Consider the following 14,284-nt stretch of genomic DNA (forward strand, 5'->3'; position numbering starts at 1 on the left):
TTAGAAATTGATGCTTATTATTTTATTGCCTTGGACCACCAGATACCATATGTAAAGCCTCCTGAGAAGCTAACAAGGGAATAGCTAATCAGTCTTAACAGCAGAGTAACACACTAGATTCCAGTAGTTTAACAATTTGTAATTTAACCAACCCTACTGTAGGTAGAAACAAAATTCAACAAGCCAATTGCATTAAAATCTGGAAAACAATACTTAGAAGGGAGGATGTAATAGTTTGGGGTGAGAGTAATATAAATATCTATAAGCATAGAACTAAATGAAGATACTAGTTTAATGAGGCGATACAAGCTTATATTTTATACATTTAGAAAATATTACTATCAGACAAGCAGAAGACTCAAGATACTGCAAAAGAATACAAGTGTTAATCTCATATCTGTGTTATGATGGTAACGTAGTTTCAACCCATCCACTAGGATTTCCTCATTCACTTTGAACTGTATCAGTTGCTGCAAACCATTAAAGTATCAGTTAACATTAGTGCTAAAACAACAAAAACCAGATATCATGTACATTTCTAGGCAAACAATCAGGCTGTCTTTACCTCTCATCTCATTCCAAGTAAATGTATTCTCTTCCAGAAAGTAATATTCACAAATTATTTTAGAGAAAACTAACTGTACAAAGACACAGAAGTTAAAGTTCATAAAAAGACTAATCAATACAGTTAGACAGAAGTTTGCTTGTAGTTCTTCGTATCCAAGACCTTCTTGCCACACATTGAGCAGATGCCTATAAGCACACAAAAGGTGTGTAAATTATTTTAAAATCATTAAAGTTTTTCTTCAAAAACATAGTTGCTATGTTTTTGTAAAGATCACTTTCAAAGAATTAAGCGAGCTCTCATTGACAATCTAACTGTGCATTTTCTCACCAGATACTGCAAATTCAGAAAGTAATAATATGACTTCTAATGCAAATCACTATTTGCAGCATGTGTAATACTGCCACTTAAAAAAAAAAAAAAGCTCTATTTTGAGAGCATTATGATTCACAACACTGCCTGAAGCCTTTGTCATTTGCTGGAACACTGGAAGAGAGCCAGGAAAGGCTCTCATCTGGTAAAAATGGTGTATTATTAATCTTTGTAAGTCCTACAGCCAAACCGAGGCCCAAGATGGACAGAAAGTAGCTAGGCTAAGAAAATATAGTCACCAATAAACTGACTGCTAAATGGAAGACTAACAGATGGGGAGCTTTAGACAATTGAGAAAGTTGAGAAGAATACGCTTTCATAGAATTAAGCTATTCATAGAGTCGTAGAAGTGAGAAACAATGGACACCAAGAATACTTCAGAGTTGAAGATGACCACTGATGACTCAGAGGACTTCGACCTAAACCCAAAGAGTGACAAGTCAGAAGACTAGAGGAGCAAAAAGTACACAAGGTCAGCAAGAGCAGAGGGGTGGGTTGTTTCTGTTTCCCTCCTAAAGCAGAAAGGAGCTAAATCTTTTGTCTGGTAGGGCCACATCTCGTTTTACAAGACAATTCATCAGCAGACACAAAAAAAACCAACCCGTCAAGTGGCAACTATTCCCGTTAACTGCCTCCAAATTGTGTGCTTTCATATCTTGACTGGATACATATCTAAGAGTCCATTAGGAAAGAGAACAGCAGGGAACATGCCACATGATTTACTTTGGAGAGCAAAGTCCAGCCCACAAGCTGTTCACTTCAGGTCTAAATTGAGGAGTAATTAACTTCAGATTGCCTCTCAATTTCAGAGATAGGCAACAGTTGAAGCGCTAAGCCATATGATTGCATTTGCTTGAAGAAACATGCCACAATCATGTCTTCGATGGTCTGAACTAGAACCTAAAGCACTTAAGAGTTCTAAATTTTATGAAGAAACCAGATTCAACCTGTAAAGATACACAAGCAAAGACAAAATCCCAAAGCCCACCCAAACCAGCCATAAGTTTAAGACAAGGTTCTACCATATGGGATTCAGGCAGCCATCTGGTGAGCATCTAGCAAATAGAAAAGGCAACCCTCCTACAGCAGGCTGCTAAATGACTGACTCAATGACACAGTACACATTTATAGATCAATTAAAGTAATTTCATAAACAAAAGTTACTACTGGTTAGTTGTAGCTCTACATCTAACAATTGGTTCACTCCATGTCTTGCATGCTATGTGGATTCCTCAGTATTAATAAATGTTCATGTTGCTTTTTTCCCCCTACAAGTTTGAGCCCTTTTGCTTACCTACTCAAAATCACAAGACTAGTAAAAGTTTGATGTCCTCAAGGCTCTCCATCAAATTTGCTTGAAATTGATTCCCCCCCCCCCCCCCCCCAGGAATTTTTGAACAGTTTTTAACAATACTAAAAATGGGAGCTAGAAAGCATCCAGGTACGAGCATAATTTCAATGTTGTCATTCACACGTAACTCCTAAGTACAGAAAGATTTTATACATCATGTACTGCACAGTGCAATATCTTGCTTTCTAGAGACAACGATTACATTCTTCTTTTTCATTTTTCAGTTTCATCTTAAGCCAAGCTTGACTTACAATGCATCAAGCATGTTCACAACTGGACCAGACTCTCTTTTTAGAGAATCAAACCTTTCAATGGCTTACATTAAGCCACTGAATGTGTAAGAATACAAGCAGGCACAAAGACAACCATGAGCATGATTTGCCTTCAGAGACACTTTCTTAATTGCTTTTACAACTCTATTTTTTTTTTCCCCTCTTTGCCTTTTACTCCCCAGGTATTCTACTTTTATTAAGCTAGCCTATCACTTTACCAAGATCAGAAGTTGGATATTTGGTTGTTTTGTAGGGTTTTTTTGGCGGGTAGATGGGCCTGGGGTGTTGGGGTTTTGGGTTGAGGGTGGAGTAGTTTTTTTGGTGGGGTTGGGTTGGTCTTTGTTGGGGTTTTTTTGGGGGTTTTTTTTTTTTTGAGACCACTATTTAGAGTTTTAGATTTAACTATTATAAAAAAGGGGAGAGGGGAGAAGGAAGTAGAAAAGAGACTGCAACAAGCAATTTTCACAAAAAAAAAAAATCACTTTTTTTTTTTTAAACTAAGAAAAATCAAACTTGCTAGATGAGTTTTCTACGCAATTGCCAAGATTAAGTTTACAGTTATTCTTCCAATTCTACTGCTTTAGATACTAGAAACATTCTAAAAGAAGCAGAATCACAGAATGACTTCAGTTGGAAAGGATGTCCAGCAGTCTCTAGGCTGTGTTTTGAGCAGGGCAGAGGCAGGACAACTTGGATAAGGCTGGCTGACAGCTTTTCAAGTCAAGCGGTGAGTATCTCCTGTAGAGATTCCACAACCTCTGTGGGTCCCTGTTATTACAATATTTGACCACCCTCACAATGAAAATTGCTTTCCTTATATGTAATCAGAATTTTCCACATTCTAACCCATGTACATTGTCTCTTATTCTATTACTGTGCACCTCAGAAGAGTCTGACTCCATCTTCTCTACACCTGCCTATCAGTAGTTGAAGACAGCAACTAAATCTCATCTTAGCTTTCCCTTTGTAAGGCAAAACAAATTTAAGAGTTCCACTTGCTCTCTAATTTCAAACCAAACTCGGGTAATTTGGTACTCGATGAAACTCACCTTTTTTATAGGCACATCCTTGACAATAATGAGACCCTGGCTGATGGACAGAACTCTTACAAATCCGACATATTGCAAATTTGTTCTTTCCATAAGGATCAAACCTGGGAAAAAGGAAAAGCATTTTATTTATATACCTGGAAAGAAAGTATTTCCTCCACTTCATCCTAAAAAGTCTAAGCCAGAGGGCACAGACAGAAACTCCAGCAAAAACCGTAATTTAGAAAAGGGACATACAAGGATTATTTCTAATATGCTGCACAAAGTCTACTGAAAAGCTCCCACTTTCCCCATTAAGAGAGATTTCTTGCATTACGGACAAAAACTTAACAAAAGCAGAACTAAAAATATGTCTTTTTAGTAAGATACAAGACCATTTTGAACTTAAAACACCTTCCAGCAGTGCCTTGCCCTCCTTGCACAACAGAACGTCCCCCAGACATTAAGGAAATGCTCAAGAAATTGTACCGGCAATCTTAGAGAAAATAAGTCTTCCCAGCTCCTCTCCTAACAAAAGCATCAAACCCTAGCAATTTGGGTGAGAACTGCAGTAAAATAGTTGTCCACGCTCTACAATTCAGCGGAAAGCACCCATGAAATATGCGTGGACATACTTATACCTTTTAATCAAATGTCATAATGCCCACAAATTTTTTTTTTTTTAAAGTGTATTTTGGATAAGTTTTGAGCAGTTGCCCAGATATGCAGAAAACAGGCCTCACTTACAGCAAACTGACTTTTTTAGTCAAAATCGGTATTAAATACTAACCTTGCCTTCTTTGAGGTCAATGCCTTGTTTTCATTTAACTTGCGGCCACCGCTTTCTACAAAAAGAATAAAACCATAAACCAATAAATTTCCCAGTTCCAAACATACTTTAGAAAACTTATAGATTTTACACAGGTGCAAATAAAGTCACAATGAAAAATAAAACTTATAGCACAGCATTAGAGCACAGGACAACAGAATACTTTATACTGTGCTCTATGTATCATCATTCCATACAAAGAGGAAAAAAAACCCCAGTTCAATACCAAAGAGCTCAGGGCAAATAAATTTCCAATGCGTTAAATTATCATGGGAAAGAAACTGCAGGAGTCAAAAATTAACCTAATTATCTCAAATTTTTGCCTTAATATCATAAGATAGCTCAGGTGCCCAAATAGCCTTAAGAAACCTGAAAAACAAGCGTTAAACCTCCCCAAGATTACCTGTAGTGTTTCTTGCACCATCTTTCCAGGTATCGGGAGTGATTACCGTACCGAGTTTCTTCTCACCTACATAAGGAAACATTACAAAGGAAAAAAAATTGAAACTACACAGCGTTAACACCCGCAACAAGCGCTGTCTGTGGGATAACCACAGTTCACACAGAGGGAACCGCCACCTCCGGCCCACCCCATACAGCCCGGGACCCGTAGCTGCTGGACAGGACAGGACAGGACAGGACAGGACAGCGCCCGGCAGGCTCAGGCAGAGCTCCGCGACCCCCTCAGCCCACTCACACTTCTCGCACACCATGGCGGCCCCCACCACAACAACCAGCCGCTTCCGAACCCACCCCGGAACTGACGTCTAGGCGCCGCCGGTTTCCGTTGCCGGGCGGCCCCGCGCGCGCACCGCGGCGGCGGCAGCGACGCTGCGGTAAGAGGCGGCCCCGGCCCCTCACACCCACCCCCTACAGCCCGGGACAGCTGCCGCCGAGCGAGGCCTGTCAGGGGGCCGCCCCGCCGCTGTATCCCGGCTAGAGGGGGGGCGGTGAGGAGAAGCCCGGCGCGGGCCATCGGGAAAGCCCGGGCGCGGCAGGGGCTGAGGCGGTTCCTCTGTCAGGAAGCGCGCTCGGTGGCGTGAGGGGTGCCGGTGCGGGGGCAGGCTGCCCGCTCGGAGCCAGCGCTCAGCTCTGAGAGCGCAGTGCTGCTGTGTCCGTGGGTTTGGGGTTGATTTTTTAAATGAATGATATTCTTCTGCCTTAAAATAATCACTTTTGCCCCAGACTGAGCTCAGAGTTTTGCCTCGTGTATGGCGACGAGGAAAAAACCTTACCCTGTAGTGCTTGCGGTGTTTCAGTAACGGGGTGCGACTTGTTCTCTTGCAGGTGGCCGGTTAATAGGGAACACAATGAAAGAAGCAGAAATAAGGAGGCTCTTGGCTGCCAACCTTCTCTGTGTTTTTACAATTGTTCTGACAGCAGTTGTGCCGGCTTTCATCTTGGACGGATTCACAATTTTGGGAACGCACCTCGCGTGGCTGTGTATTTGTTCTGTTTGTGTTAGTACCCTTAATATAATATTGCACTTAGTCCTTAAACCAAATCTGACTCCTAAGAGAAGTTCATTTGCTCACAAGGTAAGATTTTTATTCTTAAGTTGCTACCAGACAATATGGAGGGGAAGCAAATTCTTTCACTGACATAATCAAATAAGAAAGAAGACAATTTTTGGTAGTGAATTCTTGTTTTCCATGAATGAACTGAGTGTATTACCTTTTGAAATAATAAATTCTCCAATATTTTTGTGATGTAAAACTTTCTCTACCTGTAAATAACCTGTTCAGGTGAGTGATTCTGTGCCTTTCTTTTTTCTTGTCAATATATCATTGTTTGTAGTCCCAGCCGTTGGTCTTCCAACAATTTGCGTGGTGGCAAAAATCAGCAAAATTGAATGGGTGCAGAACTCATTTCATAGTCCAGGCCTGACCTTCAGTGTTACGAAGAAACACTTTTCTCTTGTGTAGTTGTAAGTTTCTAATAACTTAAGAATAGTCTTTAGAATTTGAGATAAGCTCATTACAATTTAAACAAAGCTAGTAAATTTTTAAAAATGACATGGAAAAGTGTTAAAATGACTACATTTCCTTGAGTGATGAAGTTTGCGTACAGAAGAATCTAAATCTGGGAGAAATTTTTGTAGTAACAGTTTGTCATGGGAACATTAAAGGTATGAATCCCAACAAAATAGGTTTGAACAGAGAGAATTTGGAGAAGCACAACTTCTTCAGGAGTAGGGGACTACACCAGTGTTTTGAAGTCAGGTAGATAGTCTGGCACTCCCAACTTACTGAGTCAGACAGGGTTAAGTGCTCTGATGTGGTGATTCTTAAACATTTAAGCTAACATCCCTAAAAGCAGTATCTTTGTATGCAAAAGTTCTGTCTAGTTTTGCTGACTGAGGGGGGTGTGAAATACACAAAATCATTATGGAAACTAGTATGTTAACCATCTGTGATTTAAAATGAAGCAAGCTTCGTGTTCTAGGTGAGATTTCATCCCAGCCTAGCATAAGGAATAAATATCAAAAAAGTGTTCAAGTGTAATTATGGATCTCTATTGGTGACCTGATCAGAACACACCTTACCAGAACTGTTTATCAGCTTCTGTATGATATAGTGAGTACCCAGAAACTGTTGTTTAAATTCATAGAAAATTATATGTGTTTTGCAGATTTATAGAAAGTCATGGACATTTCTCAAATGGATTTAGAACTTAAGATGCGAAGTTCAAAATGTGGTGGTTTTTATTTCACTTAATTTTAAGTATTACATTTGTTTCTGAATGTCTTTTTTCATATTACATATTTTCTTGCTCTTAAATATTTTTTCACTTTCTGTGAAAGATGTCTTTTAATGAAAGGACATAACAGATGTAAAACAGAAATGTAAAAATATCTAATAAAATTATCTCTTTTTATCTTGTCATTTCCAGTTATTTTTTTGTATGTTTGCCTTTTATAATTAGGGTGCATGAAAAAAATTTAGATGGAGTGTGGTCATTTTTAATTAACTATGTAAAGTATTAAACATAGAGAAAACTGTTTTGAAATATGCCATGCTATTATCATATTGTGCTGTAGCTGAAATTAAAGAAATAGAGTACAGTGCTATTGATAAGATATAGACTGTGTATTTTACTTATGTTCTCTTTTCTTTTGAAACATTATTCTGATATTTTATTGCTCTTTTTTAGATATCCAGATTTCTAAAATGCTGTATATACTTTTTCATGTCTTGCATACTATTTCATGCGATTATTGTTCTTTATGGAGCACCTCTCATAGAGTAAGTCAGAAGACTCTACTTTTCTCTAAACGTTTTAAGGGGCAGTTCTCCTTGCAGATGTTGGTATAAGTACTTGTGTATTTCATGGTACACTGGAAGTTAAAGGATAAAGCTCCTGGCTGGGGGAAGAAGGGTGGCTGGTTTGGGTTTTGCATGGTTTGGATTTCTTTTTTGGTTGTGGGGTTTGTTTTTTTTTTTTTAGAAGCTGGCTCTTACAATTTCTGTGTATTTGGACATGTGTTGTTCAAGACAGTTACAAACAACTCCTTTTACTTTACTATTTATGTTAAACATATGGGTACCAACATTTTTCCAAGTTTCATTTAGTCATTTTCCCCGTAAGATTCTAAAACATGCATCTGGCATAGATTTTATCCTTTTGATATTATTGTTTTAATTTTTAGGAATGATTAAAAAAGAAAAAAAAAAAAAAAAAAGAGGATCGTGAAGCAGTCTGATTTCTGAGAAAAGTACTAAGTTATTGACTAACAATGGCATCGTGTAGTTTGGTTTCATGGTTGCTTCCACAACATCAAACTAGAAAAATAAATGGAATAATGAAGTAAATATCCAAGTGTACTTCAATTCAGAACGTATGTTTTGTATGAGGTACACATATGTTTTTTAAAATGTTACAGGTACCAGGCATTTAAAATAATTACTGCAGTTCAGTCTTTGTTGAGATAACAGATACCAGAATTCTTTCCATCTTTACTGTTCCACAGAGTAAGAAGAAAATACTTTATTCTTCCACATGAGGTTTAATAAACCATGCATGCTTTCACAAGTGGACATAGAGGGTTTTTTTTTTTTTCCTAAAGTTTGGAACTCTTAGAAAATTAGTAACTACCTCACTTAAGTTTTGTAATATTCCTTCTTTGTAGGTCAGTGACTGAGACGTTTTTGTTTGCAGTTCTCTTGTCTACCTTTACTACTTTACAATGCTTGTGTATGCTGGGACCGAACATACAGGCATGGATACGGGTATTTAGTAAAAACGGGTAAGTTCTGTTCTGAAGTTTCTGATTTTAGCCAGAATAGAAATGGACAGAATTGATGTAAACAATATATCGTGGATTTTTTTGTAAAGAAAGGAAAATTTTCAGAATTATTGATGTTTTTCGTATTCGTAATTACAGGCTTATTATGAAGGCTTTTCTGACAAAACTGTTATTTATTTTGAACGCATTAATTCAGAAACCTGGTGTTTTGGTGTCCAGACACCAAAACTGTCTTGGTGTCCAGACACTAAATCTCACTATGTATGTGTTTGAAGGATGTGAAGGTTCAAATGCACATTTTACTGGTGTAAAAGCATTGTGCAGTCCAGTATGATGATTGTCAAATAAAGAGGAGACCTGAGACTAAGCTGTAAAGGGAAACTCTTGCACATGATTCAATAGTACCTTTGTGAACACAGCTTTTCAAATACGAATAACAAGCCAAAACAAACACTATTTTAATAGTATTTTTAACTTGAATACAATGGTGAAAATTATATATCATTTACTGTGGTCTTAAGTATGTAACTTTTGCCCATGCTCTTTTTTTAAATTTCAAAGCTCTTTTCAGTGTCAGAGTTTTCAACCATTAAATTGTTTCAAGAGTATGTTTAGAGTAAAATGAGCCTTTTTACCTCATTTTCACTTCAGTGACAGCCATGACATTAGCATCTATCAAGGATAATGTATTTTTCAGAAATATTCTATCTCTTCTGCCTTTTTTCACTTACTAAATAACAGGATTTTTGAAAGGCTGGGACACTAAAACATAAAGCAGCCCCACATGTGCTTGAGGTTTAATAAGATGTTAGCATTCGTTCCCTTTTAATAGTTCATAAGGGTGAAGTCTTATCTCAAAAGAAAGTGAAAAGTTGTATAACACCTCTGACCTGTGGAGTTACTTTTGGTTTAAACTTCTGTAGAGGAGGACAAAAGCAGACTTTTCATAGTAGTTTCAGATACTGACTTTTGGTTTATTTCAGGTCTCAGCTTACTGAAAAGTATCTTGAATCCTTGATTTTTTATTTTCAGTGGAAGGCATGAATAGAGTAATAGAAATGACACCTTGCAAAAATTTAGTAAAAGCATGGAGTTATTTAGTAAAACAAATCATTGCTGATTCACTTGGTCATCTTTGGAGGTTTTGAAACTGGAAATAATAGTTGAATACAGATGTTTGTCAGGCAGATGTTTGTCAGAAGTCTGTCTTTGTGCCAGGTTAGATTTTTTGAATGCCTGTCAATTTGTTTCTTTCATAGTCTCGATCTTAATGTTATTTCAGCACAATTATTGCATAGGAAACAGGGTTGTCTTGTTTTGACGCTTCTGCTGTGACAACTTGTGCATACTTCTTACTAGTGAGCTATGTGACATTCTTTAAATAAAATGTGTATTTAATAATGATGTTTATTTAGACTAGCCTTTGAATGAAAATAGACTACAAAGAAATATTGTAGCAAATTTTTCTATGGATTGTAGCAAGCTGCTCTTTTAAAAATAATTCTGTGGTTTTTCATTTGACCTCATGAATGAGTTGGAACGTCTTGCACTTGGGCGTGAGCTGAGTATAGACATGATGTATTAAAAGGCTGTCTCTAACTTAACCATGTGGAATGAGGTGGGACTGGTTGAATGGAGGAAAAGCACAGTTAGGTAAGTTCAGCACGGCTGTTTGCCTTGAAAGAAGAGTCTAGCATATTAAATTGCGCTGGGACAGCAAGCTGGACAGTCTCGTTGAGAGTATAGCTTAGCATGAAAAAGAAATTTGTTTTAAAAATATCAGAATACAATTCAGACCAAAGTAACCAGTGGCATTTATTTTTGTTACTCTTATTTACCTGTGCAATATTTATAAGATCAAAATGTGCTTGTGCAATTGTATTTGCAGAAAGAAAAGACAAAACAAAAAGAAAATTTATCTTGATATATCAAATGTAAAAAGTAACAAATATTAATTACTTAGCTATTGCTCTGGATAGCTTTCTGCGATGTGTTAGGTGGTCTAGTGTGAAAATACTGATGCGCGTAATGTGTTGTCATAGGACGATTCACAAAGTTACATTCAGGTAACTTGTATGTAATGTATTGCATCATAGTAGCTATGGTACAATTGAGTCAGTCCGACTTAAATATTTTGAGGATAATCTTGCAGAGTGCTTATTTTTTCTGCAGAGATGCTTAGCTTCTGTTTCCACTTGCAGCACTTGGAAGTGCAGTCAACTGCTAGCAAAATCACTTCTAATACGGTTACTACAAGATCAGTCTTTAAGTGCCTATGCCTCTAGGAGGTGGATTATATGTGCTGTCTCATGATAATATGTAATCTGTAGCACCACAGGTTTATAGTTTGTATTATAAAGTTTGGATTGTTGGCAGGGTGGAGGGGAGGTGTTCTTGGGTGTTTTTGTATACAGGAAACAATCGTATGAAACATAGCTGTAGCTCAGACGGAAAATTGCACGTGCTCTACGTTTTCAAACTGAGTACACTTTTGAATTGGAAATGTTGATTAGATGGAAAAAATAGATATTTTTTTAAATTACTTTAAGAAATTTGAACAATTTGTTCTTATGCACATATTTGTAGTCTGTATGTACATAGAATGTGTGAGAAAAGTAAGCTACATCATGAAAACTTCATTTCTAAGTAAGCAAGCTGTAAATAGGGCTCTTTTCACTATCTCTGTGTTTGGGAAGGAGTGGGCCTATGCCAGCCATCTCTGGACTCTGTGTTCTGACGTCTAGTGTTGTGGCCAATGTCACAACACTGATCATATACTGTCATGTGCTGCCATAAGTGGGTAGAGGGAAATAAAAGGTACAGAAAGGGTTATTGGCACTAGTAGAAGCAGGTGACTGTTCTTTAAATGCTTTTCAGTAATTGTTGGCCAAAATAGCCTCCTGTATAAAAGCCTTTAAGAAAGCAGCTTTTGGTGGCTGATTTTTATTGCTCTTTTTGGAGACTGTTTATTTCAAATCACTAGTCTGAGTAATTGTGTTAAATTTTTTTGGTATAAGAGCAATTATAAGATGTCACCTGGGTGAGAAATAGATTTTATTTGGCGCTTGTATAAAACTATAACTTTAGGGCTCCTTTCGGAATTTATTTCACCTATTTCATCACTTATTTGTGAACTGCACGCTCTTACAGACTTGGAAATAGTCTTTGTAAAGGTGGGCATCATCAAAGTGGTGTGCTACTTTGTATTTCAGTCCTGCCACAGCACAGAATTCCAGATTTTGTCTATCCAATAGCTGTCTTAGTAAATTCTTTTATGTTAATTATCCTCTTATTTAAAACCAGCACATAATGTATTGTATTATTTCAAGGGGTTAAATAATTACTTTAGGCTTTAAAAGGTGTTTGTGCCACTAGTAGCCATTTATCATCTTAAATATCGTCAGTTTTGCCTACAGCATACTTTTAGTTATAGTTTATTTGTAGTTAAAATTTGAGTTTTATAGATTTCTTTATTTTTTTATAAATGTTGCTGGAGTTGTTAACTTCGTGCAAATGATATGATGGGTTCATGGGTTAAAGAATACCTGCAAAAATCCCAATAGGTGACATTCCATACAGAAAAGAGAATAATCAAAGCATCGTTCCTGAAGGATAATGTTGGAGGACAAGTCAGGTTGTATTTGAGTAGCCAGTGTCCATGCTGCGGCAGTTGAATTAGCAGCTCAAATGGTTGCCAATGGCTGTTCTTCACTTGGGCACTGTGCCGTGCTAATTCTGTTGTTTTGCTTTTGGACTCAGTCTGATATCTCCATATGGTGTAGCAGTATGTGTGTAGATTTACCAGATAAAATGTCATGTGGGGTATAAATGTACCTCAGTCAGTCCTTGGTATATTCTGCTGGCTCTTTCACTGCCTTTAAGGCTGTAGTGAATGTTCTCTTTCCCATGCTGCCTAACAGCTCTCTGCTTAATTATTCATCTTCTGAAAATAATTTACAATCATTTTCTCTGTGCAGACTCCTAAAGTTTTCTAGTTAAATCAGGACCTTTCCCTTTAAAGGGAAAGCTAGTAGGATTGTGAGTTGAAATCAAGTGTTGTAAGTTACAGTGGTGGGTTTATTGTAGAAGAAACAGTTCCTGTTTCTGCTTAAAATGTCAATGTTGCACTGTAAATATTATAATCTGTATGACCTTTATTTTGCAAACAATAAAAAATGTTTGCTTTACACCTGTGAGCTGTTTGGTCAATATCAGTACTCAGAAGTAAAGTCAGAAATTTAGGCTCTTTAAAACAAGATCTAGGGTTAAAGCTTTCGAGTCTGCAGCCTAAACAGCACATGTGAAATTTGGAGTTTACTATCCAGCTAGTCTTCTAGTCATAAAAGTGCCCATCTTTTTTTTTTTTTTTTTTTTTTTTTTTCCTGTTGGCTAAGGCTAGGTTTGTGTTTATAATCGGAGATATAGTGAACGTTAAGATTCAGATCCTTTTACCTTTCTGATTTGGAGCAGGGATTTGAACCTGGTTCTTCTGTCTCAGAACTGTTCCCTACTGTGTTCTGAACTTCTCTTGTGTCTTAATTGGTATCAAGTACTCAAATGGTCATGGCTTGAGAAAAGCAAAACCATCACTTCATAAATGGATGATGGACAATAAGTGCTTATCTTTTAAATGGAAACCCAACTTTTCAAAAATTTTTGAAGTCAGTAGTGGTAGAAGGCCATAAACTGAGAACTGGAGCCGTTAACATCTCTTACAATATATGTACCATGATTGGCGATGCAAGAATTCTTTAGCACGCAATAAATTTATCCTGCAGCCAGTGTACTTCAACCTGGATGCAGTGTTGCTGAGGGGCTGCAACATGCAGGTTACATTTATTTGCAATGTTTCTTTTCAGTTGATGGAAATTTGCTTTAAAACATTCACATAGTGGACTTCTATTTTAAATATCAAATTGTCGTAGCCATCAGATATTAACAACAGGACTGCACCATAGAGTACTTCAGAAAAGAGCAAGCCCGGTCACATACAATCCCGCACTACCCTTTTATATCTGCTTTTCCCTGCAATGCACACAGTATCGTTGTGATATTTTAACTTGCTCAATCAAACAGTGTTTCAAGCTCAATAGGAGTATTTCCAGGTAGAATAAATTAGCTTTTGCAGTAAACATCTCAAGAGAAAAAAAAAAATCTGAATGTTTTGTATAGAAAGATTACGATTATACCTAAAATATGCAACTTACATTTTACATAGAGTGTGTTCTCTCTTAGGAGAAACCTGCATGCTATTTATCAAATATATTGATTTTTAGATCTGTTTGTAGTCTCAAAAATGTTTGGAGAAATCAGATCTAACATTCTGACATGGTAACTTTTACTGCTGTTGGAATCTTGTAACACACTGTTTTTACAGAGCTATGTCCATCTGGGAAAGCAGTCTACAGATTACCACCATATGCAGTATACTAGGAGCTTGGTTTGGAGCATTTCCTATTCCTCTTGATTGGGATCGGCCTTGGCAGGTTAGTATCTGCACCTTTATCATAAATATAAAAATTTTCTGCATATGCACTCTACACAAAATTGCTCTGAAACTGTACAGGCATATATTGGACTTAGTCATAAGCTGTTCCTACTGGGTTATGCCAAACATTTAA

At 37.2% G+C, this 14,284-nt stretch overlaps 3 protein-coding genes across 8 annotated transcripts in view; 1 reads left to right on the plus strand and 2 right to left on the minus strand.

The window, feature by feature from the left end:
- Positions 1-3,713, minus strand: part of SOCS5 (suppressor of cytokine signaling 5) — a 97,975-nt gene extending 94,262 nt beyond the window's left edge. Inside the window, exon 1 of the mRNA XM_075749070.1 lies at positions 3,610-3,713. The gene's annotated coding sequence lies outside the window, so the exon portion shown is untranslated. The remainder of the gene's footprint in view (positions 1-3,609) is intronic.
- On the minus strand, positions 1-5,173 carry CRIPT (CXXC repeat containing interactor of PDZ3 domain). Its single transcript, XM_075749081.1, has 5 exons — positions 5,115-5,173; positions 4,821-4,886; positions 4,379-4,433; positions 3,610-3,713; positions 1-753 (listed from the first exon to the last, which is right to left on the minus strand). Exons 1-5 carry the CDS (start codon positions 5,128-5,130, stop codon positions 689-691), a joined length of 306 nt encoding a protein of 101 aa, XP_075605196.1. The 5' UTR covers positions 5,131-5,173; the 3' UTR covers positions 1-688.
- The window catches only part of PIGF (phosphatidylinositol glycan anchor biosynthesis class F), a 24,347-nt gene continuing 15,163 nt past the window's right edge, over positions 5,101-14,284 (plus strand). Inside the window, exons 1-5 of one of the 6 annotated variants that reach the window (XM_075749076.1) lie at positions 5,101-5,253; positions 5,705-5,955; positions 7,571-7,662; positions 8,547-8,663; positions 14,041-14,149. In XM_075749076.1, coding sequence (XP_075605191.1) covers positions 5,728-5,955; positions 7,571-7,662; positions 8,547-8,663; positions 14,041-14,149 — 546 coding nt within the window. In that variant the 5' untranslated portion in view covers positions 5,101-5,253; positions 5,705-5,727. Of the gene's footprint in view, positions 5,254-5,311; positions 5,368-5,704; positions 5,956-7,570; positions 7,663-8,546; positions 8,664-14,040; positions 14,150-14,284 lie in introns of those variants that run through there. The other 5 variants (XM_075749077.1, XM_075749078.1, XM_075749079.1 and 2 more) reach the window with 5 other exon arrangements.

Source organism: Balearica regulorum, chromosome 3 (genome assembly GCF_011004875.1).
Source record: "Balearica regulorum gibbericeps isolate bBalReg1 chromosome 3, bBalReg1.pri, whole genome shotgun sequence".
Lineage (NCBI taxonomy): Eukaryota > Metazoa > Chordata > Aves > Gruiformes > Gruidae > Balearica > Balearica regulorum.

Coding starts and splice junctions, on each gene's coding strand:
- CRIPT (XM_075749081.1), bottom strand. Junction 3,714..4,378: donor TTGACCTCAAAGAAGGCAAG/GTTAGTATTTAA, acceptor CCTTTTTCCCAG/GTTTGATCCTTATGGAAAGA. Junction 754..3,609: donor AGGATGTGCCTATAAAAAAG/GTGAGTTTCATC, acceptor GTGTGCTTATAG/GCATCTGCTCAATGTGTGGC.